This window comes from Gavialis gangeticus, unplaced genomic scaffold (assembly GCF_001723915.1).
Source record: "Gavialis gangeticus isolate Ggan-Ray unplaced genomic scaffold, GavGan_comp1, whole genome shotgun sequence".
NCBI classification, from domain to species: domain Eukaryota; kingdom Metazoa; phylum Chordata; order Crocodylia; family Gavialidae; genus Gavialis; species Gavialis gangeticus.
Genome location: NW_017729000.1, coordinates 6,715,776 through 6,742,984, shown reverse-complemented (window position 1 = coordinate 6,742,984; position 27,209 = coordinate 6,715,776). Strand labels below are relative to the sequence as shown.

The 27,209-nt window shown below is 47.4% G+C and overlaps 2 protein-coding genes across 3 annotated transcripts; both read right to left on the bottom strand.

Moving 5' to 3' along the window:
- Positions 1–783: 783 nt before the first annotated feature.
- Positions 784–2,205, bottom strand: CBY3 (chibby family member 3). Its single transcript, XM_019506172.1, has 2 exons — positions 1,897–2,205; positions 784–1,382 (listed from the first exon to the last, which is right to left on the bottom strand). Exons 1-2 carry the CDS (start codon positions 2,030–2,032, stop codon positions 886–888), a joined length of 633 nt encoding a protein of 210 aa, XP_019361717.1. The 5' UTR covers positions 2,033–2,205; the 3' UTR covers positions 784–885.
- LOC109289905 (leukotriene C4 synthase-like) lies at positions 1,292–25,301 on the bottom strand. Of its 2 annotated transcripts, XM_019506169.1 has the most exons (6): positions 25,222–25,301; positions 22,360–22,595; positions 19,181–19,280; positions 18,213–18,283; positions 17,793–17,874; positions 14,861–17,214 (listed from the first exon to the last, which is right to left on the bottom strand). In XM_019506169.1, the coding sequence occupies exons 2-6, from the start codon at positions 22,415–22,417 to the stop codon at positions 17,088–17,090; spliced, it is 438 nt and encodes a 145-aa protein (XP_019361714.1). In that variant the 5' UTR covers positions 22,418–22,595; positions 25,222–25,301; the 3' UTR covers positions 14,861–17,087. The 2 variants fall into 2 exon arrangements, with proteins under 2 accessions (XP_019361716.1, XP_019361714.1); XM_019506171.1 differs by lacking the exons at positions 14,861–17,214; positions 25,222–25,301 and adding an exon at positions 1,292–1,382 and having other exon boundaries at positions 22,360–22,705.
- Positions 25,302–27,209: the final 1,908 nt, after the last annotated feature.

The following is a 27,209-nucleotide window of genomic DNA, read 5'->3' as shown; positions in this document are numbered from 1 at the left end:
TCCCCACATATCTGAAAAAGGACTTTTTGTTGTCCTTGATGCTCAAAGCTAGTTGGAGTTCAGTTGCAGCCTTGGCTTTCCTGGTTTGTGCCCTGCAGGACTGGACCAGTGCAGAATAATCCTCCTTGGAGGTGAATCCCATCCTCCATCCTTTGTAGGCTTTTCTTTTTAGCCTTAGGAGGTCTGCTAGGTCCCTGGAGAGCCAGGGGGGCTGCTGTGTCCTCTTGCTGCCTTTCCTTCGAGATGAAATAGACTTAGCTTGTGCATTGAGGATCGCTCCCTTGAGGAGCAGCCACTCTTCTTGAACTCCCCTCTCCCTGGGGTCGTGGTCCCTTAGGGCCTGACTGACAAGATGCAACCTCTGTTAAACACATGCCATGTGAAAAAAATACATGCCTCTGCTGGGGTGTTAATGATCGTAGCCTGCATGAGAAACCTGTACCCAGACTGTAACTGGAGGTTGGATAGCACCATTTCTTGAAGTGGAGGGTGGTAAGGCAAGTGGCCAGGTATAACTGCCAGGTAGCCTCACACAATCTAACCAAGCACACAGTTGTTTATCATAAGTTACAATGAGCCAACGTATGCATGGTGTTTGCAAGATGAAAAATGTGGTATACGTAGATGGGGGTATCATTAACAATAATAGTCCTACTTTGGAGTTGGTCTCAGTTCAATGCTTTTACAAGTAAAAGCAAAGCTGGGACAGCTTCATGGCATGTGGCAACCTGCAGGTAGTGGGAAAAGATAGATGCCCCATTCAAGCAAAAATCACACTACAGATTGATCTGATTCAGGGCTTTATTAAGCTTCTGGAAGCAAGAAGGCAGATATGCATCTATTTCAGCAAGTGCAGACTCCCAGGTCTTGCACCAAAGATTCCCACTAGTACTTAAGCATCAGCACCTTGTCCGGTTTCTTCATCTTTGCCTGCCAGGCAGAGGCATCCAGCTTTTTCTCCACAGTGTGTAGTTGAGCCGTGGTCTCTGTCAGCATGTCCATTAACAACTCAAGCTGCAACTTCAGGTAATTGTTCTCCTCCAGAAGGGTCTTGTTCTCCTTCTTGAGGACCTTGTTGGACTGCTCTTGGCCAGAGGAGGGGAATAATTGCCGAAATGGAAGCTGATGGGTAGGGCTGCCTTCACTCTGCCATTTGCCATCCTGGAAGACAAACTTCACATTGCTCAGCTGAGCCTGTGGCAGGCCATAATCCAAACCTAGTTCCATCTGCCGGGTCCTGTGGTCCAGCAGGTAGAAACTGGACAAGGAAGTAATTTGGCGAAGTGGGGGCCTCCTGGGCAGAAATCTCCGAGATAAATGGGTTTCCCAATACTCATGCAGCTCCTGTACTATGTTGGCAATGGCGTCCATGGCAAGGAGAGCTGAAAGCAGAGCAGTTAGTCAAGAAACCTGCGGCAGGAAGCTGTGGAACCCCAAAACAAACTATAGCAGGAGGTACAACGCTGAGAAGCTAGATGAGATAGCACTGAATTAGATGAGAAAACTAACAAATACAACCTAACACACAGGCTCAGCTACCTCAACCCAGCACTTTGGTCTAGGCCGGCACTCCTAAAATACCATTCCTCAGCTCTCTGCATAAATCACCCTACCAAGCAGGGAAATCCTGGAGAGAACATGCAGCTCTGGTATACAGGTTAAAGAGGCATCCAGACACATAAATATAATGTAAAAGTTGCACCTTTGAAAAGTAATATGCAGAAACTCTGACCCAGTTAGTCTCCAAAAAGTGTTAGCCTACCCTCCTTCACCCTGAAGATGGAAGTCATGAGCCCAGATAATTCTCCTCCCTGGCCCCCAACAACCACACACAAAAAGATTCTTCTTTTCATTGATGTCCCACCCCCACTGAGGAAACAAAAGTCCATCCCCTGCCTTTCTTATGGAGCCAGCAGTAGATATTCTGCAGGTCTGCAGTGAGGGAGAGAGCCAGACAGGCAGGGTTGAAGGATGTGCATCCTTCTTCTACCCTAGGAAAGACAGGAGTCGGAAGTTGTCCCAGCTTGTCCATGGGCCCCTCTATTCTCTAGAATCCTGGGCCACATCCAGATGAGCATGAATGTGTGTTTCTCCAGGGACAAGTAGCAGTGGCACACACGCTTTGTGCCTCTGCTGCTTGTACCCGGGGAATGCCAGTGCTTCATGCACTCTGGCATGCACAGGTTACCCCGGGTGGGGTACGGGAAGCTGAGGCCAGCAACTGTATTGGCCCCAGCAGCCCCACCTGGGGGCCTTGGAGAGCTGCAGCCATGGCGCGCCTGCAGCAGAGAGCCTGGCCAGCAGCTGGAGCATGACCCTGACCGGCCAGGCTCCAGTTTTGTGCAGCGCATGCTGCTGCCATGTGCACTGCCCCACATTTTTAGGCGTGAGTCTTTTTGACCCGGGGATCTCCCAGGGTCAACCCTCCATGCTGTAAAGTAGCAGTGTGGGGAACACATGCACATGTGGTGTGTGATGCCACAGACGGCTCTACGGTGCCACATACCGCACGTTGACGCTCATCTGGATGTGACCCCAGAGGCAGCAGTCAGGGAATAGAGGTGTCCTTAGCAGAGGGGCTGCTGTGAAACTGCACTGCCATGAAGCCTGAATCAGAGCCAGTGCAGAGTAAACATAAATGCCCTGGCATCCCCAGATCTCTGCAGATCCACCCAGGTTGGGAACAAGACCATGGAGGTATACCTTTTCCCCGAAGGAACAATCAGGTCTGAACTTAAGGTGATTTCCTCCCACCCCCAGGTTTTCCCTTTGGGCTGTAGTCATTAATTGTGTGCTCGGTTTTTTCATTCATATTAGAAAGTCAGATATCATCAGCATAAACCAAGAAAGGAAAAAAATACCTCCCTGGGAGCCTGTCAGCTTAGTGCTATGCTGAATAAACCAGCTTGGTGAGCAAGCCAGAGCCTTTCTACTAGAAGCAGTATTGTCATGTGCAGCGCTGCCACCACCTCTTCCTTTAAACCCCTCCTGAAAACCTCCCTCTACTACACTGCCTGCTCAGAGCTCCCCTATGGCACTGATTGGGAAAGAGACAAGTGCAGACTTCTCTTTTTCTGCTAAATCCTGCTTGTTTCATTTCCTCATCTTCCTATCCTACCTCCACTCTAGCCGTATGTGTGTACCAGCCGCGTCATGTCTGACACCTGGGCTGTAAGGCCCTCTGAGACAGGTTGTTTTCTCATCTGTATGGTGGCTGGTACAACTGGGCTCTGATCTTTTACTAGGATTCTAGGTGCTACTGCAATACAAATCATAAATAATAGTGTGTTGGCCCACGCTGTTCTGGGGAGAAGCAAATAGCTGATCAGTATTTAAAAATCATCTCTTTAAAGGAAGAGGCAGCTTGTTATATGCTGTCTTAGTGCCTTTGGTTTACTCTCCTTCCCTTTCTTTTTCCTATGTAGATTTTATCCATCGGTATTTATACTTCAAACATGAGAATCCTGCCCCAGTTCTTCTCTAGGTCCTTCTCTCCGTTGATGCTCATTGCTTTTAGCTCATAGTTGCTTTTCTCCCTGCATTTGTGTGTAAACACTTGCTTATAAATAAACATCTAACTTTCAGTTAATCTGCAGACCTGATTAATTCTCCTGAAAGGCACTGGCAGTCTCACCCCATTTCTCATCTGAAGATTACAAAAAGGGAAGTGCAGCGCGGTCTCGTGCTACTAATGCTTTGTGATTTTTTTTCCTTTGTGCACAACGGGCTTTTAACTAAAGCTTTTGACTGCAGAAATCAAAGGGGATCTTTTTGCTGAAGGGGAGGAGCTTGGGCAGGCACCAAGATGCATCTTTATGCTTAAAGAAAATTACATTCTACACAAAAAAATATGCATGTTGTATGAGAGGTGCTTGTGCTCCCGCCCTCTCTGCTAATTCTCAAAGCTGGGTAATGCACAATGGGTCTCCTGTTCATTTTGTGCATACAAGGAAGGCTTTGAACCCACATTACACCTTTGTCATCTTGTTTTCCACCTTATCTTGCAAAAGCCTGTCTTTTTGCTCATTAATTACACTGAAATGGGTTGTCGGTTATTAAAGATGGCTGAAAGCTCCCTTGCCCTGACCTTCCTTATATCTAAAGTTTGGTAACCAGCAAGACCAGTTTTGAAGCCATTTTGAAGCATTGATATTCATTCTGCTTAAATGGAGACCAGCCAATCCAGCCACCTCTCTGCTCAGAAGCTATTGTATGTTCTTTGATCCACAGCCCTCCTCTGTTCACTGGCAGCCTGCCCAGTGCTTGGGCCCCTGCCTCGCTCTTCACGTAGGCCCTAAAGCATCTGAAAAGATTTTCTCCCCTTCTCTCTCTGTGTGCCGATCCCTCGGCTACCTTTTCCCTTCTACCTTTTCTCGGGAGCTCATCTATTGCTTGTCTGTTCCTTAGTTGAATGCAGACTTGGATCTCACGTAGTTTCTGTACCAATCTATCTGCGTCGGTTACAGTCGTGCCAGCTTTTGCTTTTGGTTTCCTTTTAATTGCTCCAGTTATACTAAAACAATCCATCAGGCAAATGCAGCCATATTATAAAAGGTGGCTTGTGTTATTACAGTTAATTTCCCTTGCCAAGTCAAAATAACCTATATTGATATAAGGATGCTTGTACCAATGTAAATCATCCAGACTAGCTAGGTTGCACTGTTTATACCAGTATAGTCAAAGCTGTAAAACTTTTTTGTGTAGGACCAGGCCAGTGCTTTTATTTTACGGCTTGGTAAGCTCCGTACCAATAACTCACCAGGCCCTGTATAGGGAGCTTTCAAAACCCACTGGCCCCAGTCGTAGGCCTGTTGAAGTTCACGATTCCAAGGGTGCAGGATCAGTCCTGCTGCTTCCTTTCAGTTCCAACAATACTGGTCGCTAACTAGCCCTTCCTTCAGCTACTCACCAACATAGAGGATTTCGTTTCAATTCAGTAAACCCTCGGGAGCAGTCCCTTCAGGACCTTTCCTCCCTGGTATTGATTTTTCACTGCCCCCTTGAAGTTATGCCTGGCTCATGTCATCACCCTGCTTGCAGTGACTCACAATACCCTGTCTCAACCAGCCGTATTTATACACACCAAGGGGTATCCCAGTGCCACCTGTAGGCTTTCTACGTACCAGCAGGTCAGTAGAGTGAGAGAAGCTTAGAGACTGGGTATTTCTCCAGGGAGAGAAGTCCATAGCATTACTGCTGCTGTAGAGAACATCTGTGCTTTGAATACCTGCACTTTTGTCCAAATAACAGAGGCTATTTCCTCACCCCTTTCCCTTTCTTTTATCTATTCCTTCCTGGATCTTTCTGTAGTTCATTTCATTCTCTCTCAGTGGGAGTATCTGGTTTTCAGTTCCTCACTAATCACTGCTTCTGAGCCACATAAACTAGAAACACAAAAGCAGCCACATTGGGCGCATCTACACAAGACGCTAGAAGCGCGGTAGACTAATTCTACTGTGCATTAGCACATTGCAGTGAAAGCTGTGCTAATGCGTAAACTAATTCTTTTATTTTTCTTTCAGTAGAATTAGTCTACTGTGCAACAGTGTCATGTAGAAGATGTGCACCGGTGCTACTGCGCAGTAGTGCTGGTTACGGCGCATTAAGCTAGTACCTGTTATTACAGGTACTAAATTTCATGCGCCATAATTCCAGCACATTAATGCACATGGAAATGTGTCCATTGTTTGGGACAGGATACAGTCTGGTCCCCTCCACCCTGCAAAATGTGAATGCAATGAATGGCTAGCTTGTTCCAGAGTATTTCAACCAACTGCAGCAGGTCCCCACACATCCTATGCACCTTTGCAGCTCTGTTTTTGTCTCCAGGAGGAGAAAAGATGTTAACTTCCTTCCTCTTCCCTAACCCATGGTGACTCATATGAGGTAAAACCCTAATGAGGATAAGGCAGTAGTAGCATTAATATGGGTTAACTGATGAAGACAAATGCTGGGCTCTCTCTCAACCGTGTACTGCTGCTGTGCAAAAACTACAAACCACCATGAGCTCATTAGGATTTTAGCCTGCCTGGGGTAAGAACACACCTTTAACCTGGCAGGGCTGCAGCTTGTGTGCAGAAAGGCACTCACTTCAGCTACAAGCTAGCCTGGCTGAAATATGCAGCATTTACATCATTTAAGCTGGTGACAGTAGAGACGATGGGCTGAATCTTAGCTCATTTTATGAAACAGGATTTCACGTGGTTGCACAGGTAAAATAGTACTTATGCAGCCATGGAACTGCAGTTTTGGGCACTCACGCCCAGCTTGAGATTCTGCTTTACCCTGCAACAAAACAATTGCCCTATGTATCCCCGAAGTGTAGACATACAGCTGCCCACCTGCCATTTAGGTTCATGAAGGAGAATAAGATTTAGCCCTGTGTTTCTGCTATAACAGACCAGACCCTTCATACCAAACCCAGGAATGTCTAGGCCTGACAGAGGAAAACTAGGAGGCCGTATGTTTGTGACTCTTATCGGCTGAGCTCATTCAACCTCCCAGGAGACTCCTTACATCTATCCAACCCAGCCCCCAAATCCTTCGGGCCTCCCACCTTTTTCTACTTCAGGGACTCCCTGCTAATCCTCCAGTCTCTCCCCTATGCTTTCATATGTCCCCATTCCTTCTCCTCCCATAGTGTGGGCCCCTTTAGTCCCCTCTATGTGCAACCTTTGTCCCCCATATGAGGCTCCAACCCCCTCTCCAACCTGTGGATGTATGTGCTTCCATGTTCCCTTCTTCCCTTCCAGGCTTTCCCCACCCCAGCAGGGTCTCTTTGTGTGTCCGCCATTTGCACTAAACAGATGTCCTGCTGGTACCCAAAGTCAGTAGGGTTCTGGGCTCAGTGCCTGGAGGTGTAGGACACGACCGAGCACAGGGATGCCCTCAAACTGAGTGTAAGCTTCTGCAAACACAGCCAACAACATGGGTCGCACCACTGAATATTTACATTGTATAGCTTCAGCGTGACTTCCTTTCCTCCTCTTGCCTTTGATACCATTTGAATTTCAGTCAATAAAAACATCATAACAAAATGGGGCAGCCAGTTTGTAATCATTTAAGGTCCTAGCCTGAACTTTCTCACTGCCTGAACTTTCTCACTGCTGCAGCAATCTGGATCCTGAGAGAGGTGGCTACAAAGGTGTTTTCAAATGCCATGGTCAGCTTTGGGAGGGTGCAGCACTGGGGTCCAGGCCTTTCTAATTTCAGCACAAAGGTAACTTAAAAATATGCTCTTTCTCTTCCACCACAAAACCGCTCAAAGCCACGGACATTCGTCTTGTCTTCAGATTGGACTCGTTCTTTCTTTTCCCCTCCTTTTCATTTTCTCCGTCCTGATCAGGCTAAGTTTGAGACTGACATGTCTGGGTGTTATTTAGACCAGATTGACCTACTTCTTTCCCTGCTGTTGGCCCCTGTGTTACGGATGCTGCTGCTATGGCAACCTGTGTAACACGCCTGCATCACAAAGGGAAATCTCCATTGAATGTGCCCTGTGCATCACTTGCTGCTTTCAGTTCACAGCAGGTTTCTCTCACAAATGTCCCGTTAGAAAATTCAGAGCTCAGCTTCCACAGATCTGCTCAGCCGGTCCCATCCAGCAGGGCCTTGTGGGTACCATGTTGCTATCCTTTGTCGCCTGCATATATCCCACTGCCAAATTCTGCAGCATGGCATTAGGGGCACAGTGCGGCTCAGTTCTGAATCTCAACATGCGGCTGCCAGCAACCTGACAAGCGTGAGCACGCATGTGTGGAGGCCTGCCTGCCGACACATGCACGCTGCATGTGATTTCACAACTGGAGTGTAGGAAAACACGTGTACCTGTTTTTGCAGCTTGAGGGTAACCTGAGGCCTGTTCATCTCCAAAACCCTGTGCTAAGAGTTTAGGGGAGCTTGGTCAGTGTGTAACACGCAGATAACTTCATGCCGGGGCCTTGTACGAGCCTGCCACGCTTGGGGGAATTCAGGCCTTACCACCAAAATAGTCAGCTGCAATAGCAGCATTTCCCCCTTGACTCAACGTGACTAATTCTGAAATGCCTTCGCAGGAACATGTTTGTCAGTCTTTCTTCCTACACAGCACAGCAGCCTTTGTGAGCAGTGCCACCTGGCGAGAAGCTCTCCTTAATGCAGTTCAGCAGAGCCCAGGCCTGAGCCTTTGTCATTCAAAACCCCAGACACAAAATGCCCTTTGAGGCCCCCCAGCTCTCTCTGCCTCTGTCTCTCTCCCAAACACACAAAAAGCAGCAGAAACACCACTGGGAAACCGAAAGGCAAGTCTGCTCTGAAAGGTGGCTGTGAAGCTGCTGCAGGTAGGTATGCAAAGGAGCTGGAGGGAGGAGCAATCTCCAGCTGTGAGAGCGCTGGAACTATGCATGTATAAGTCCTGTTCCCCCGTGCCCTGTCTTAAAAACAAACTTGATACCTTGAGCAAAAGGTCTCCTGCTCTGCTCTTCAACAAAGGTCACATGCCAGGCAGAATCCAAGTCTCACTCCTGATGGGACTTTGGCTTTATCAGTTAGTTCATAAGCATTCATAAATAGTAACCTTGTGCCCAGGTTTGCAGTGGCAGAGACTCAACATACCTCCGTGTGGCCCTGAGGTTGACTGAAAAGTTAGGAAACAATAAAGAAAAATGAGCAGTATCTTTTTCTTTTTTTGAGCCACTAGGATCCACTTGAGTCACATAATCAAGCCATTTTCTGCAACCACCGGGGCTAGAAATGTCCTGTTTTTAATTGAAACTGAGTCTCTCCCTGAATGACAAGACTCCTTGGAGCCAAGCTTTTAATTAAAACTTCAGCTACTGTGAGACTCAAGGGAACTGGCAACACTACTGTCTGGCTGTCTGCCTTTCCTACATGCTGTTCTAATTGTCTAAAGCAACCGTGTTACAATAAGATAGGGCCAAAATGGGGTGATAGGCCAGAGACCCCCAATTAAACTTTTGTGAATCTCATAGAGCCTCTGTGTTCCTATAGGAGGGAGGACATGGGGGAGTGGGGTGCTCCACAGCTGATCAATGATACAAGCCACTGGGAAGGAAAGGGAAGGACAGAGAGGGAAGAAGGTCCTATAGATTTAGGGCAAAACCTTGATCCTGGTGAAGTCAATAACAACACTTACATTAACATCTGTGACAATAGGACTTAACCCTTAAAGATTTCCATGGTAGTCCACGTCCCATTTCCATAGTAGTCCTAAGACAAACAGGAACGACTTGAGGCAAACTCCACTGTAGTCAATGGGAATCCTTCCATCTACTTCAGTGGCCTTTGGTTAGGCCCTCAGAACAGACACGAAGCAAGATCTGACCCAGACCCACAGCGGGACATAAATTATTGCTCATCTTTACCACAGTTACATTCCCAACATTCATTTGCGCTGTGACTATCAGCGATTGGCCGCTTAAGTTTGCCCATGTCCTCCTAACCTCATTCTCTAGCCACAACAACCTTGCAACTCCAAAATAATTTTATGTCCCTGTATGCATATTGGTTCTACGTGTACTCATGTATCATGCGTTAGAAACCATCTGTAGTCTATATTGTGATTTTAATTCTAAAGTGTGCCAAATCCCTTGTTGTTAAATTTACAAGGCAGCAGAGAGTGTAGCCAAACTACTTACGGTGTCTTTATTTCTACTCTGGCTCATATCAACCTCAGCCTTCTCCCAGCTCTCAGGATCCAAACAGCTGAAGCAGTGAGAAAATTCAAATCAGGACCCAGATATTACAAATTGGCCATCCTCTTTGTATTACCTTGCCTTATTTTTATTTGCTGAAATTCAAGTAGTGTCAAAGGCAAGAAGGGGAAGAGGAAGTGACCCTGAAGTTATGCAATGTAAATATTTGGCTGTGATCTATGTTGTTGGCTGTGCTTGCAGAGGCCTTACCCAGCATCTCTGTGTCTGTATCTATCTGTGTAAGGTGCTTTCTCCTGCCCTACACCTGTGCTCCATTCCAGGCAGCTAGACCAGAACCCGAGTAACTGAAATATAGAGAAATATAGAGAAAATGCAGGCCCTTGTAAGAACAATAGCTGAGAAGAACAGCCATTAAACATTATAGGAGAGAGGAAGAGTCTAGTAGTAATCAGAATGACTCATCCCAATGGTACAAAAATCCCAGGGTCAAAAACTCTTGAGATTAGCTTAAAAATCACGAAACTTTCAAAACAATTTATTAGAGTTCTTTGCATTTAACTTACCAATTTGGAGGTTTTAGGGTTCATATTTTTAATGCAACCCTTCTGCCAAGCACCAGTTGGTAGCAACAAGGGCTGGGTACAAATTTCAGGGTACACAGTAAGTTTTCACTGTACTCAAGCCCCCACCCAGAAATCTGAGATCACTGAATTTGGCTGGGGTGTCCCGCATAAACAAAACCCCCAAAAACAGCAAACCGTGTAAACACAGAGGACAGATTTACTACAGAAAACAAAGGCAATGAAACAAAGGAAAACACCACGTGCCATTTAAACACTCTTAACTACCAGGTATAGTCTCTACTTTGCACCCCTTTTGGGGAGACTCCAGCAATGGCCAGGCAGTCTGGGACTTGGGGGCTCACCCAAAGTGTTAGTTCCAGGGTCCTGTACCCCCATCTCTGTCTGCTCAGCAACAGGCTGGGTGAAGGTTCTGCGAGCTGCTCCTTGGGTTCACGTCACCTTGGAGGGCGGCTAGGTCCTTCTGTGATGCAAGGGCCTCCTAGTTGCTTCCTAGAAGGGCGTACAGCAGCAATCTCCACTTCCACATGGAGGCTTTGGGGGGTGACCACACCCCAAAATTCCTGGATCCAAATCCTAGAGCTCCAGCTGGAGCAGAAAACTGTAAAAGCACACAAAAGAAAAGGAACCAGACCTATCCTGGTGTGGGCCTGGGCTGCAGATGGGCTCAGCTACCCAGCTAGGCTGACACAAGCAACTGATATAGCAATGAAAAGGACCAGGCTCTAATCCTCGTGGTTTGCTCCAGGGATTAATACCCCCATAATATTATCTTACCCCAAACCCAAGAAAGCAGAGCAGGGGACAGAGAGAGGAGGGGAGTCCCAGACTCAGAGACTCTCCCACTCCCCTGGGAGTTCTCCTTCATGTTGGCTTCTCTGACTGGAGCCCTCCCTGGGGTCCTCCTAGCCCCCAGCTCCCTCTTCCTACATACCTGGTGTGACATCACCCTAGCTTCTCCAATCAGGGCTTGCCATGCTTCCAGTTTTTCCTTTTAACCAATTAATTAAAATAAGAACATTTCCCAGGTTAGCCAATCAGACTAAGGGTGTCATCCCCTTACTTACACAACTGAGCCCCATACTCTCTTGTTTACAGTATCTCTAGACAAAGGAGCTTTCCTGCCTATCTGCAGCATATTTCTCCTTCCCAGACTAACAAGCAGGCAAGATACAGAGGACATGATCAAATCCAGCATATATAAAGCATGATCATCTCTTGAAACCAAAACACCTTTGTAGTGCAAAATGGCTTGTACATTGTGTGTGGGTTACATTAATCTTCCTGTGCCGTCCTCAGAACTAGAATCTAACATTAAAGCAAACAGAAGCCAAGATTCTCCCAAAATTATGCAGTTCTAGAAGCAAAGACTTGGACAAAGATGCCCAGTATCCCAAGGCTCACAAGTTGTCAGGCTGAATGTTGTCAACGCCCAGTATTTACATCTCCAAAGCATTTGCAGTTTACTTCTCACCACACCCAGCCTTAAAGAGCAAACAAGTCATTATCTCTCTTTTGCAGACCAGGAAATGGGTACACAGAGCCATAAGTAACTCACCCAAGGTCCATTAAATTCCCCTGCCTGTTTTGACAGGGGGGAGGAAATGGATTAGTCAAGCAGGGGTGGACAATTATTTTGGGCAGAGGGCTGCTTATTGAGTTTTGGCAAACCATGGAGGGCCACATGATAGACAGCCAGGGGCAGATAAATATTAATTTTCTAAATTTTTAGGGGGCCCGTGGGCCAGATAGAATGGCCTGGCGGGCCACATCTGGCCCCCGGGCCACATTTTGCCCACCCCTGGATTGGTGGGAGAGCTACAACAAAGCAGTTTCCTTCCAGCCAGCTGCTGGCAAGGGAGAAAACTCTTGCAACACATGGGAAGCAAGTGTATGAGGTGAGAGGGACCTGCCAAAGGGCATGTCCCAAACTGGGTAAACAGTTCTGTCCAGAGGAGGGACGGGGTGAAGGTAGGGTCCACTGGAGAGAGAGGGGTTGAATTCTTTGCTATGCTGGTGTGATGATCACAGGCAAGTCATTCAGGCTTGGTCTAGGCCTAGGTTTTACCAGTCTTAGCTATTGAAAAAGTTATGCCGGTACAACCCATAATGTTGGTTATGCTGGTCTGAGCCCCCTTCTAGCAGGATGACCACATTCCCCTAGGCCCTACAGCCAGCTAGGGGGGTTGCAGTGTTTTAACTAGCATCGAGTTCAAGAACTGTTACCTGTGGGTTCGGGTGCACATAACTGAACTGTACCAAGAATGTCACTGATTAGGAGCATGTTCATGACTGTCACAATTCAGAGGTGTCCACACATACATCACCAAAGGTTTTAAGTTGAAAGGTCACCTTTCGGGTATAGTAGTGCTTTGAACTCCCACCAGTGGAGGGAGCAAATGTCTTTATTTTTTTAAGTAGTACTTTTCAAGTTCCAGGTCAAATCAGCCAAATCTGTTCCAAGTTATATCAATTGAGCAGAATATAATCATTCCAAAAACCATATAAATGGAACAGGCAGAACTCAATCATTCCAAACACTGTGTATGGTGCTACAATGGGCAAGCATCCTCTGTCCCAGGCTCTCACCCTGAGACTTCGGATATTCCCAGATCCATTGGCAGGCATCCATGCAGGCTCAAGCCCAGAGGTCTTGGGATTCAAATGTCCCCAGTTGATCTTAGCCCAGTTTCCCCAGGATTTCCCTAGTAGCAGAGAAAGACCTTAACAAGTTCGATCGGGTGGGGAGCTGCCTGGACCATTGCCTCTGCTTTCTGGGGCTGAGGTTTTTGCTTGTAGCCATATTGGTCTAAAGCCATTGGCAGGCAGGGTTCTTTGGGTAGATGTGACATATTTTATTAGACCAGCTGAGTAGTTGGAACAAAGTTCTTTGCAAGCTTTCGGGCACAAGCACTTGCAAAGTACTTTGTTCCAACTACTCCATTGGTCTAATAAAAAGATATCACATCTACCCAAAGAACCTTGCCTGCCTTCTGGGGCTAGGTATTTTGGAGGCTGCCAAAGGTCTGTGCCTCAGGCTGCAGCTTTTAAAAAGACTTTCCCTAGAACAACCAGAAACACAGAGCCAGTGCACAATTGACACTTAATACCACCAAGTGGCTGCCAGTTCCACGCTCTGACAATATGAACTGGTGCATTAATTGTTCCTCTCCCAAAATTAGAGGCACCTTCCCCATCCACCTAAGTAGTGAGCCAGACCAGAGCAGCCAGTTGCCATGCGGGGGATGGGGCAGAGAGGGGTGCAGTGTGGGATGGCTGGAGGACTGACCAGATGCTGGTCATGGAAAGTTTGGTGCCTGCACATAACACTGAATGGGTTCAGGGAAAAACCAGTTCAAAATAATACCTGATTATCCAGCTATACTATTGAAACATTCTGGGAGGTTTACACTGCTCTGAACTGCACACTTGCAGTTGCACCCACAATTAAAATGGTCCAAGTATTATATGTGTAGAAAAGGCCAGAGTCTCTCCATGCTTCATTTTCTGCTACTGCCCTAGAGGGATGTTGTGAGGACACCATGAGACATTGCCCAAAAAAGTGATTGAAGTGAGTGGGGTAGGGTGGGTGCATTTGCAGGTAGCCAGTCTGTCAGTGGGATTTTCTTTCAGGTTAACAGCCTGTCACACTGTTAAATTCTGTCTGGACCTAATGTGAACTCTGCTCTGATTAAAGAACATTAGGCAGCAGTGGACTGGCAAGGTCTCTGAAGGAAAGGAGGGAGCTTTCCTTCTTCAAAGGGTGGCCTTGTATGAAAATAAACTCCAGTTCCTCTTATGGGGCAGTGTGCTAGAGTGGAAAAAAGATGTAAAGACCTGGAGCCAGAGCCTGTCAGCAGCACTTTGTAATCCTGATGCTCTGCGGTAGAGGAGAGAGCTGGCCATAGGGGCTTCATGCTGCTGAATCGTTAGTTGTTTTTTGCTGAGCCATCCCGCAGCCCCACCACACCACCCAGCACACAGGCAAGCAGCCAGGCCTCACATGGGGCAGGCGGGAGGGTGGGCAGGCTCTGGAGACTGGCAGGGTTGTAAAACTGGCTGGTGCTTGACAGGGACATTGGAGCAGTGATAAGCATCCCAATGAGCTTGTGTGAGACAGCAAGCAAGGCTTTTACCAAAGAACCAGACTCTGCAGGGGCACCCCAGGACTGGACAATTTTGTTTTAACTCTCTCTACACCAGTAGGTTATTTTGCTTTAAAAATGTGGGGCTTGTGATCAACTTGTAAGAGATGATGGACTGCATTAGTATGAGAAGCTAAATAATAGCTCATGTTGGGACAGAAGTAAGATGCCTCTACCCCAGGCATGTTACAAAGTCTGTGTAAAAAAAACCAAAACCTCTTTTCTAACAGCTTTTCACCAAAGCTGTTAGAAGAACAGTTTGTCATTGTTGTTTGTATCGTTATAGCAGCCAGGGTCAGGGACCCCATAGTGCTATGGACCTTTGGTGTCACTTGGATTTAAACCTTTCCCAGCAATGGTTGCTACCCCACAGATGCTGCTACACTGGCTGAGGGGGTGAGAGCCAGGAAGCAGAACTCACTCAAGGGGGTTCTTGCTGCTCAAGCTGGATGAAATGCTGGAACGGCATTCATCTCAAGCATTTTTTTTTTGGCTTTCATGATTCTAGGTGTTACTAATGGCAGACGCAGGGACCAATCTGGATAATTTTTGTATAAGATTTCTTTAACTGACAGTGTGTTAATGTGACTGCTTTTCACAATATGGAAATGAGGTAGAGTCCCCCTCCAGACTTAGCACAGACAGCTTTGCATTTTTAAAGCCACAGTACCAACTTTGAGGGCTGGTTCCCAGAGCACTCAGTGTTTTGGATGCTGAGTTCTTTAGAAAACCCAGCATGGGAATCATCTGGTAAGAGATAAGACCCAGTTGTGGGTGCTGAGCTGTTGAAAAAATGCTCCTGACTCTCAGAGGTGCTGAGCAGTCAACTCTCAGCAAAATCAGCAAGAGCTGCAGGTGCTCATCACCTCTAAAATTCAGAGGCTACATTACTGAAGTCATATAAGACATCTCTTCTGTCCCATTTTATAGCAGGGAAACTGAGGCAGGGATCAGATGTGATTTGGCCAACACCCACTAGCCAGTCAGGTGTGAATGTTCTGTGCTGCACGCCAGCCTGGGAAGGAGGACACGACACAATGATCTCACAGTCATTTTATTGCCACTACTTTACATATATATTGTTGTGCAATAATTGTTTGAGACTTGTACATCAAAACTGCTACAGTCATCCTTATTAACAGAAAAGCCCAGCCAAGCTCAGCAGTTATTAGTTATTAAGTGATGGTGTTATTTTCTGCCAGGGGTACTGACTAACTCTCTTTAGGTCCCTTGAGCCATGTAGTAAGGAGAATAATTTCTATGAGAGCCCTAAGCCAGCCATCTCACAGCTTAAACATGCCTATGGCCATCTGTTCCGGTCCATATAAATTCTTCTCAGGAGCATACAAGGTTCTTGTGTCTGTGAGCCCACCCAAAAGCATTCTCACATGCCTGCCTCAGATGTGACCCTGAGAGCCAGGGCGGCTCTTGAGGAATGAAATCCTCCCATGAGCAATCACCTGGGGAGTCCTGCAGTTCCTCTGTCTTGCGAGAGTCTGGGGTTGCCTTAGTCAGGCAAAGTTGCAGTTCTTTGAACCAGGATTTCTTGAAATAAAGGCTTCCGTCCCAGACCCCAAAGTAAAAGCCGCGTGACACCAATGTATTGCATACAGTTTTGATGGTTTTCTGTATAGGCTTAAGGCCCAAACTGCCCCTGAGATTGATCACTTGGCATCCAGCACCCATGTCCTCTCTATAGTGTCACCCTGATGTTGTGAATCAAGGCAAGGGACTATTAGCTCATGAACCGTGTTCCCAGTGAGCGAGCTCAGATCACCAGCTGTCTTGGGTCTATTGGTTGCCTAATCAAAGAGGAATCAGCCCAACACAGGGAAGTCACAGCATGGCTGCCCAGTCTGGAGGACAGTCTCACCTTCGGTCTGTCTATTCCAAACTGGGAGCTCAAAGCTGCCTCTTTATATGGGCCTCGGTTACAACACAGCTAGTTCCACTGCCTGCCTTTGGATTCTCCTCATTCTTCTCTCATCTTGCCTGACTCCCAGGGTTAGCAGAACAAAGAAACAAAAGCAGGGGAAGTCATAGTTAAAAGGTCATGCAGGGCACAAGTTAGATGCACTGTGTGGCAGGAGCATGCCAAAAAGCCCGACTAAGTCATCTTGTGCTTAGAGCAGGTCAGAAGCTCTGCTGCAAGTCAGGTGTCAGAATAAATGGGTAACTTGAGGTGACATCCTGTGGCTGCTCCACAGATGGTCAAAACAACACAGCAAACACCTTTCAGATACGTGCAATAAATTACCTGGCTTACAAGCACTGGCACCCAGCAGGGTCACCCTTCCCAGTGCTGTAGCTTCTGCAAAAAGAGGTGAGGTCTGGAGAGACAGCAGAGCTGGCAGCTGAGAGGCAGGGAGGTGTTCCCTGAAAGCCTCCTTGGGCATCCCCTCTAGTGCCCCATGTCACACTTCCTCTGGGTTCTGCCACCCCACCCAGGGACGTTCCTCATGGCCACTTATCGGAGGGCAGCCTTGGCTGACTTCACTCCAGTGTTTCCCTAGCAGCTCTTGCCAGTTCCAGGGAGCCGACACACGATGTGCTCAAAATGTGGGAGCTGACATTCCCTACACGGGAAGGCAGGGCTGGGCACAGCAAATCTGTTAGTAGAGGTACAGGACACAGCATGAGGACAGGATGAAGCGGGCACCTGTGAGTGTGGCAGAGAAGGCAAGGCTTTGCCCAGGTAGATGCTTTTCTCATAAGTCCATGAGCCACAGGATGTTCAGCCCCACATAGTGAGAGAGCAGAGAGTGCAGGATCCCAGCTCCTGACAGTCCAGTGAGAATCCAGATTAACCCAGCGTTGAAGTACATCGGGACTAACCTGGAGGGATTGAAAATGAATTTGAACCACTGGCCTCTCACATGACACTCCTTTGCAGGAGGGGAGAGAGGTGTAGAGAGGGTAGGTCACACAGGCTCCCTCACCCCTCCCTGGCCCAGACCTTCCCTTTCCACCTGCACTAATCCCCTCCGCTGCGCTGGCTCCCCTGATACTTACGATCAGGGGAAGCTCAGGACCTCAGAAGACTCTGCACGTGCTCTATACCTCCTGCCCCAATCTGTACCCGTGCCCCTGGTACCGTCATGACAAGCGCAGTGGTGTTGGGACGGGTTTCCCATGAGATGTAATGCAGCCTTTATGAAACATTATGCCAGGGTTCTGCAATGTCCCATACAGTCACTGTTTCCTTTACTCTAGCCCCGACTGCACCTCCCTATCCAGGGGAAGAGAATGCTTGGCAGCTCTGATTCTTGGTGATCTTTCAAAGGGAGGCCTGAACAAGGTGAGGAAAAGCTGTAGCCTCAGGAAGTGAGCCAGGCCACACACCTCAGGCTTTATATCCCCATACCCAAAACCCCAGGGGAGCTCAATGCCTGTGCCCAGCAAGTCACCATTACCTTCCTGAGGCAGACTCCTTATACCCTGTGAAGTAGAGGTAGCGTGCGTAGAGGTAAAGCAGGCCACAGACAGCAGCCAGACCTGCAATGGAAAGGAAACAAATCCTAGCAGCCCACACCAAAAGCTTTGGGGAGCTGCCTGGGCACCCAAGAGAGGTGACTGCTCCTCAGCTCGAAGCTCTGACCACCCCTCCGGACAGGCAGAGCTGCTGCCCGACCTCTCTGTTTCCAGGCCACCCCTTTCAGACTTAACCTCTGGGGCAGATCCTGGTGGCTCCATATCTACTATGAGCGCGATCCGGACAGAGAATTGAGGAAGCCGGGCCCATCACCTCTGACTGCCAGCACACGGCTAGCATGCCAAGCTATGGAGAGCAGATGCAGCATTTCCTGTCTGACCCGGTAGCCAGGCAGTCTCACCTTGATGGAAGAAGAGGCCAGCCTGCCAGAGAACAGCCAGGAAGATGGGGAAATACTCCGAGCAATTCACCCTGAAGGAAAAGAGGAAGAATAGGGTTGTTCCTTCTGCATCTCCCAGGGGCTGCAGGTTCCTGTGTTTCCACAGACAAGTTCTCCACAAGCCAGCACCCAAGCATGGGCAATGGTGCACAGTGCCCCGGGTCCTGTGACCAGCATTTTGCCTCACCTTCCCTTATTTTGTCCTTGCCTTTGCCCTTGGCACCTTTGGGCCATAATTTCTGTCATTTATGGCTGAGATGTGTATGAGCAAATCTCAGGCTCCTGTGTGCCCCAGCCACTCATGACTGAGCCACAGCAGCTAACCTCAGAGCAAATCCAGCATGGACACTACTACCTGTGGTGTCGATGCATGATATCACAGTGACGCTGCCATCGGGGCCCTGCCAGACCGAGCCAGTGCCCGCAGGAAGAATGTATAGCTCTGATGGGTCTGTGAGAGCTTTACCAAAAACCCAACAAGCGCTGCACCAAGACAGCAGATTGACTGACAGAGCAGGCGAGGGGGGTGTACCTCCTCATGACTCTGGCCCTGGCAAAACAGTTCCTCCAGCTCCCCGTCTCTAGCATAACACTGGAAGCACCTCCAGCCCCATGAAGCCTTATGAAGAAGTTGTCTGATCAGCTCTGCCACCAGTGAGAGCCTGGGAGCAGAGGCAAAATGAGATATTTTTGTGCCGTGGGCAGAGATACCAGGAAGTGGGGTGAAGGGTAAAGGGGAATTGGTGCCCAGTGCTTCAGTCTTACCTGATCACAGATGCTCCCCTCCCCCTGAATGCTGATACCACGGCATGGGCTCCCTGGGGATGGTCCCCTCTAAACTGGCACCCTGGGGTAGGTGTTTCACTTGCCCGACCCTAGCTATGCTACTGTATGGAGCTTCTTTAAACAAACTGCAAAAAGCCTCTTACTGTGCTCGAAAGATCCTCTCAAATTCTGGGGGCCCTGCAACTTTGGGAGGAGAAATGCCATACGTCCTCCTGGCATAGATCACCTGGAGGCTGAAGTAAGCTGCAAGGAAAGGAGTAAGGGAAGGATGATGTTACCAGCCTGCCTGGAGATGAACTGTGGTGATGGAGCTCCTTTGATGAGCTGCATCCTCTTACTACGATCCAACAGCACACAGAAGAGCGGAAAGGGAGGTTAGAGTAACATCTCTGCATGTAACAGGGCCGTGTCTTCTGCCTCCCTGCCTCCCCCCGGCCTTCAGACTACTCCTGCCATAAAGAAATTAACCCCACCATAAAGAAATTATGTGGAGGCCTCCTATCAATACTCCCAAATGAATAAAGGAGCTTTTGGACAGAATCAGATTTCTCCACAAGTCAGGTATTTCAGAGATGCTGGGTTTTTGGTGTTGGTCTAATAAAAGACATCACATCAAAGAACCTTGCCTGCGTATTTCGGAGAGGAGATTAGGGAATGTACCAGTGCTCTGGCGGGGCTCACACAGTCCAGCTCACATGGCCTGGACTCTGCGTTACACTGTCTGCATCCCACATGGCTCTATGTCAGTTTACTTTATCCAAAAGGACGTGGAGAGGTGATTTGACACCTGGGCTCCAAGGTCTTTTCAAAGGAGAACGCACAAAATTCCAAATGGTGCACGAACTGACAGCTGGAAGCCGAAATTTGAATGAAAACTCAGCACAACTTGTGAACAAGTGGGGATGATCAACCATTTAGATAAACTCCCAGAGAACAGTGATCTTCTGGCAGAAAAAGCTCTGATTGCACAATCAGCATTTGCCATGGAAAAACTTAGGTTTCGTTTAAATTCTTTCTTGTGGAAAATTGGCTGCCTGCCTGGGAAGTTCGTGTCCACTTCAAGCTAGCCGAGTTCAGAATATTGACCCTGTGCTTCGCTGGCTCTCAGCAGTCCCGCGCGCCCCTCAGCAGTAGGCAGCAAGGTGGGTGCTCAGCCCTGCTGCCTTCTTCTGCGAGGGAGCTCTCTGCCTGTGTTGGTCCAGGGCTGGGGAAAGGAGGGCAGCTGAATGCCCTTGCACGCTCTTTACCAGGCGGGCAGGCCAGCAGCCTCATAGATTTCATAGATATTAGGGACTTCACAGATCACCAGGTCCAGCCCCCCTGCACTTGGGCAGCCTCTATGAATTTAATTTTCTGCCAATTGACAAGAATCCAAAATGTGCTGTCTTGTCAGGAAGTTCTTTCTACAGTCCCATCATCTGCAGCTGTTTGTGTTTTAATATGGACTTCTTTGTGGGAAGGGGTCAGGATCTGAACTGTTGTTCTCTAGATCACCGTTACTTATGACAAACATCTTTAGGAATGAATAAACACTGCTGTTAGTGACAGTGAGAAATCCCCAATGAATGAAGATGGGTTTGCTTATTTATTTCACGACTGCAAAGTTAAAGTGAACAACTGCATTGAATTACATCTGATCGAGTGTGACCATGTAGCACACTTACATCTTAGACTGGGGGTTTTCAACCTTTTTTTGGCCGGTGTATCCCCTGCAGCTGGTTGAGAGGCGGGGAGTCCCCCGGCAGTCAGCTGACAGGTGGCTGGGGTGGGAGAGTGTCCCTTGGGCCACATCGTCAAAACCAGAAGTGCTAGCAGCACCAGCGAAAACAAAAGTGCTGGCGGCACATGGCACGCAGCGGCACAAAGTGGTGGCGGCCCTACCCTTGGTTTCTCCGTGTCACAGCCACGTACCCCCTGTGGCCTTCTCAAGTACCCTGAGGGATACGCGTACCCCTGATTGGCAACCCCTGTCTTAGACTCATCACAGGAAAATTAACAAATAAAAAACCATATCTCTATCTAGAGATGTAGGATGCTCCAAATTAGTTTAACAGGAAAGTGCATACGGTTACATGGTAGTAGACGTGAATCACTGCTGTAGCTTTGAGAGATAAAGGAGTTTTTTTGATATCTTTTATTGGACCAACTGTATGTCTGAGAGAGAAGTTTAACAAACTTTCAGTGACCCGAAGAAGGGCAGAGTGTGTCTAAAAGTTTGCCCGATAAAAGATGTCACAAAAAACCCTGGTCTTTTATACATAGCTGCTGCGTTTTCAGAGAAACTCTGAAGACATCTGCTGGTTCAGCTAATAGCAGCATATGGGAATAAAGTAGTACCGGTAGTTTGTTAATTCCTAGTAACCAGGTTCTATGTCCTAAAAGCCATTGGTCAGAACAGCACCGTGGTTTAAACTGGGCTTTGCGTGTTTGTAACCAATCCATAAACATGGTTACTTGTGATCTGATTGTGTCTGCATTGTTTCTGAAGAGGAGTATGTCGTATAATAAGCAAAAACCAGAACACTGCCCAGAAGAAAGATATGTTTTATTTGTAAAACAATGTTAAAGAGATAATCATTTGCATTCTCAATTTGTCTAAGAACAAACCAGGGTTTATAAAGTCTTCTTAATTTGTAACTGTTCAGATACTGTCTGAGGAATGATAGTCTTCCAACATCCAGTCACATTTTGATGTTGACATTTTTAAACATTCCATTTTGATCTTTTTTTACGTGTAATCACTGGTGGAGGAGCTGATCCTGCCCATAAGCAAAAAACAGGCAAGGTAGGAACAGGTCTAGGAAGATCCTTCCCTCCCAGAACCGCTTACTCCTGCCGGCCAGGACTGTGTTTCTCCGGGCCTCCATTCTCCACAGCTGCAAGCTCCAGGCTTTTAATTTCAACTGAACAGCATGTGCAGTCAAGGAGCCGTAAGGAGCCTACCTGTCAAACAGGTTCTTCTCTTTCTTTGGGAGCATCTTCTCATTTATGGAGGAAAAGAAAATCCCAAACAGGTAGAGACTGAATCTCGGGGGGGGGAACCTCTATTATCCTGACATCCCTGGCCCCAGTTTGAGTTGGTCTAATAAAAGATATCAGATTTACCCAAAAAACCTTGTCTATGCCCTTAGACCAACACGGCTACAGCCTATACCCCTGGCCCCAATTTGTGGTTCATACTCTTAGAAAACACTGAAGAACAGCAGAATGATAGGTACCTGGGCAGACATTTAATAGGCAAACTGATGCATTCATTAGGCAAACAGAAGAGTGGGAGGGTGTTGATGGTACCTGGCCTGATCCAGTTAAATGCTTGGCTTACCTTGCTCTAAGACACCCAGAACTGTCACAGCAGCCAGAAGATGAATCTGCTCCAGCATGTTGACTCTTCCAGGCTATGGGCCCTGGAGATCAGTTGCCTGCTTGATGTCTCCTCTCCTCGGTTCCTCTCTGCTCTGATCAAGAGTCAGGGTCCTCTGGCAGACAGGAAGGCTGGGTGCTGGCAGAACTTGCTGGGTCCAGAGCCGAATGCCCAAAAATGGAAGGTTTCTGGCTTCCCTTTAGTTTACAGATGCAGATAACAGAAAACAACAGAATATAAAGGGAGTCCTTGTCCATATTAGTATTTCCATTTTTGCCCTCTTCCAAGAAAAAGGAAAATCCCAAGAGGCAGGCATGAGCTAAAGAGAAAGGCAGGACTAGTAGCTGGGAGCAGAGGATAAACATTAACAGTTAGATTTAAAATCACCCCTCCCCTCCTCTTCCTCTGTCACAGACACATATGCGTCCAGTGCTTTTTCTTCCCCTTGGTGCACAGCACTCTATGGGCTGCTCTGTGTGTTTGCTGAAGATTTCTTATCGTAGTGACTCCAGTGCCCACTTGACATTCTGAAATTCTTACAAAATACCCACAGGAACAACTAAGAGAAGCTGGGATTTAGCTTTATTACACAGAAATTATAAATAATTCCTATAGAGCCTGGCTACCTATGCAACCGTTCCACTGCAATGGGGAGACTGGACAGTAGAGAGTGTTCAAAGACACGGAGATCTATTTTGCAGGAGAATTTTTTCCTGGAGGGAAATGCTGCAGGGCATGAATTTCAAAGCCACCAAGGAGGTTTAGACACACGTTTCCCACTGAAAAGAACATCAAAATCCTCTAGTTAGAGTCAGAGTTCCCCGCCTGGCTCACAGCAGTATCAGCAGGAGCGCTGCCTGAGGAAAAGCTGCAGGTTTAGTGAGGGTATCGCAATAAATCCACTGCATCACTTACACTTCATAAACCAGGAGCAATCCCATGAATGTAATGCCCATTGCTAACACAACCGGCATATGTGAGAAATGAATCAGGCTTTGTGTCCTTCTTTTGCGCTGTTGCTATGCAGTTTCCTTTGACTCCATCCCAGAGCAAAATCAGAAACGGAAGGCAAAGCAATCAATTGTTAAACCTCACTACAATAGAAATTAGATTAGCCCAACACAGTTTACAGGAATTACACAGAGGAAATGGTACTGACAAACTTCCTATCGTCTAATATCTTTTAAATAGCAAAAGAAAGAAAAAAGTAATGCTTTTTGCTGCCTCTTTATGAGAGAGAGATAACCTGAAAGGTTATAAAAACATCTATGATTGTTTTTCTTCACTTAGAAGTATTAGTAATGCTGGGGTTTGTTTTCTCTGGCTTCATTTGAAGGTTAAAAAAGAGCCAGGGCCAGATTCTGTTTCATCTATTAGGTGCATAAGCAGACTTAGGCATCTAAAGGTGACCCTATTCTGCTCTGTTCAAGCTAATGCATCCGCTTTGGTAACATGCTGTCATCTTACTCGGAAGATTGAGTCACAAAAACAAGGAGAAAGCAGAAGGACTCATCCACGGTCTGCATTACTTGTTTTTCAGAGGCTCAGGATTGCATTTAAGTGCTTGAGTCTACTTACATGCCTAAGAGAACCTGGCCCTGGGTGTGTTTTCAGCGCTCATTCATGGGGCAGTAGTTTCTAATAATTGACAAATACAGTTTTTCTCCCAGCTGTTTGTCAGAGTCAAGTCTATTGACAAAAGGAAATGCAAAACAAGGCAAGCAAAGAAAAGACAGAGGCCGGATGCTCCCTTCTCTTACACTGGCATAGATCAGGGAAAGATCCCTGACAACAACGGAGTCACAGGCGTAACGTTCATGCACATGAGATGAGGACCAGGCCTGAGGAATTTGTAAGAATCAAATAAAATCCCTTTTCAACTCAGAACATCACAGTCCTGCCCACTCGCCTGTCATTCTGAAAAATAACTTTAAGCATAAGCAGAAGAACGAACTAAACAAGCACAGACTGTGGACAAAATTCCTCAGGCCACCTCTGTTCTTGCAAGAAGGCACAACCCCCCTTTCTTTCCTTTAGCAGGTTATTCTTTTTTAAGCCATTCGAGGGAAGTGAGCTAGAAGCACCTGCCTGTCACTGTTGGGTTCTGATGGCCGTCCCCAAGGCCACGCACCGCCTGATGAGAAGGCCAGGTCTGTTACACCCTTATCTCCCTAGGAACCCAATAAGCAAACCATATATCTGAAGCTCCTTTTTAATCAGAGATAATGCTTCAACCAAGGAGTAAGTGGCCCGAAGTCCAAAGCTACATATGCTGCCAATACAAACATTTGAAGAAACCTCTAGGAAAAGCAGTTAACATGCCAGGGTGCTTTCCCTTCACTTAAAGAAAAAGCTTTCTTAGGTCAAATGTACACAAGCTATTTCAATCCCAGTCATAAGTAAAGATTTGCAGCACTATACAGAGAGGAGGCTGGATGAGAAGGAAGCCATAATTAATAGATCATGCACAGGAGAAAAGAATTCAATTCAGGCAGGTGTGTGTTTAATGGAGGCAACTGAGTTATCAAAGTTACTGTTTCTCTTTGGGGAAAAGCTGTCACTGTGACAGAAAAAAAATAGCACAGTGTCCAGAAAGGATTGTGGCAAATGTGAAAGCTATCTAGAGAGCTGGGACCTGCTGGACCCCTTGCTCAGCCGACTGGCACAACCGCCGGAGAGACTTGGTTCCAGCAAAGGCTCTGAAAACAAAGCGCTCGAGACAGAGGAGCAGCACCCCCGTTGCCAACACGGTGCAGGGCAGCAGCGACCAGTCAGCCCCTGAGTACCTAACCTAGGCGTGAGATATAATAGAAATCATTGTACCTGTTGTGAGTGCTCAAGAAACTGCTCCCGAGGCCAGCTGCTGCTCTTGTTAAACAATAGAAGAGGAGGGATTTTATTCTTAACGCAGAGGAAATAAAAAAGCAGCTTGACTTCCAGACCACTTCCTTCCCAGTAGATAACACACACAGCCCTGTGTTGCAAGGATATGCAAAGCCTGCAGCAAGTTTCCTCTGCCAATTGGAAAAGTGTCTTCTTCCTTGGAGGGGGGTGTGCGCTGCGCTGCTCCTGAGCTCCGGCGCGGCTGCAATTGTGTGTCCTGTGCAGGGCTGGGAACAGGCAGATTTCCCCCTAGGGAACTCCCACCTCCCCCCACAACAGGGGAGGTACGCCGCCCCTCTGCAGTGAGATCGCCCCTCCGGCGCCCCGCCACACTTGGCACTTCGTGGTGTTCCCCGTGGGTCGCTGCTGGCACTTTGCCTGGCCTGCAGGCAAAGAGCTTGAGCTCACCCTCTATTTGTAGCGGTTTAAAAAACAGGTCTGTCATTCAGGGGAAAATGCTAGCTTGAGTTGACACCTTGCCACGCTGCTCTTTCAGGGACAGGGCAAGGAGTTATTGCCTCGGACACCAAGCTCTGCATAAACAGCCCTTTGCTAGCAGCAGTTTAAATGACAGCAGCATGTAACTTGATTCAGAATGATTTAAGTAGATATCTCTCGGCTTCCTGATTCATGACACCTTGAAGAGGTGAAAGAAACTATTCATGACTCCAGGGATTTGCTGGAGTAAATTATAGGGGGACCCCCCCCCCCGCCAAAAACAAAAAAAAATAAGTCCATAGCTTTTGCACAAAGCCATCACAGGCTTCTGCTCTGCATAAGAAACTTCATCCTGAAAAAGCAAGACAGGAAAAGTTGAGGCCTGATACAGAGCCTCTGTTTTGTTTTAACCATATGGAAATGTTTCGGTGGGGGTGGGGGAGAGATAGAGGAAATTACCATTTTTAGAAAATAAGGAAAATCAAATCAACTAATCTCATTTCAAAACAATGTAAGAAGCCAGGGATCCAGGGGATAGGAGAGGCAGAGCCATTTTGTAAGAAAATACTTGGAAATTGTTTGAAACCGTTGAACTTAAGCAGTTCTGAGTCCTTTTCAAATACAGGGGTGTAGGTTGCAGCCATGTTGGTCTAAGGACACGGGCAGACAAGGTTCTTTGGGTGAATCTGATCTCTTTTATTAGACCAACGATATCGGATTTACCCAAAGAACCTTGTATGCCTTTTCAATACATGCACGCTTGTCAAACATATGCTCGAAGCTCTGATGAAACAACCATTTATAGAAGCTGCCAAATGGAAGTTAATTAAACTCTTGCTACTGATTCAGGGGATACGAAATTATACCGCTAACTTTGGCTTAAAAATATTCAACCACTAAGAATCTTTCCTTTGTTCTGCTCAGTCTCACAATGCTGTCACTGCACCATCTCCTTTCAGATTGTTTTGCCAGTTGTCCAAACCCCTTTTCAAGCAGAGCATGAGAAATGGCAAAATCATACAAGACAAGTCAGTGTGGACAGAAGTGGAGGGAGGATGTGGCAAGTTGTGGGCAAGGTAGAAGAGGGGATGGCTTACAATGAACCTCAAAGGAAAGGGGAGCACTGTGACTGCTCAGTGCTTCTAACAAGATCTGGAGAATATAAATGTTCCCCTTAGCAGGGGGGTCACCATGCTAGTGGCTGCCCTGTCCCCCACGGGAGCCCAGGAACTGCAAGACTGATTCTTCAGAGGTGCTGAGCACCCACCCCTGGGAACCGGATGGAAGATGATTATATTTAATACCTCTGAGAACTAAGCCTCAGGCACCACAGCTTGAGGGTGTGAACACATCTACATCAGAAGCAGCTTCAACAGGGGAGTAGCTGTGTTCTAACAGCTACATGTGAACCAGTGGAAAACAATCCTGAGACCTTTGTATAGTTCTCGGCTCCGTCACACAGAACAATTAGACACACCAGCCCCTGCCTA

Bases quoted from the DNA above. Each gene is read 5' to 3' on its own strand.
- LOC109289905 (XM_019506169.1), bottom strand. From the start codon at position 22,417: ATGCTGGAGCAGATTCATCTTCTGGCTGCTGTGACAGTTCTGGGTGTC. The intron at 19,281-22,359 runs GTAAGCCAAGCA...CTTTCCTTGCAG, and splicing joins TCTGGGTGTCTTAGAGCAAG to CTTACTTCAGCCTCCAGGTG. The intron at 17,215-17,792 runs GTAATGGTGACT...CAATCCCTCCAG, and splicing joins AAGGAGTCTGCCTCAGGAAG to GTTAGTCCCGATGTACTTCA.
- CBY3 (XM_019506172.1), bottom strand. From the start codon at position 2,032: ATGGACAAGCTGGGACAACTTCCGACTCCTGTCTTTCCTAGGGTAGAA. The intron at 1,383-1,896 runs GCAGGGGATGGA...CTCTGCTTTCAG, and splicing joins CTGCTGGCTCCATAAGAAAG to CTCTCCTTGCCATGGACGCC.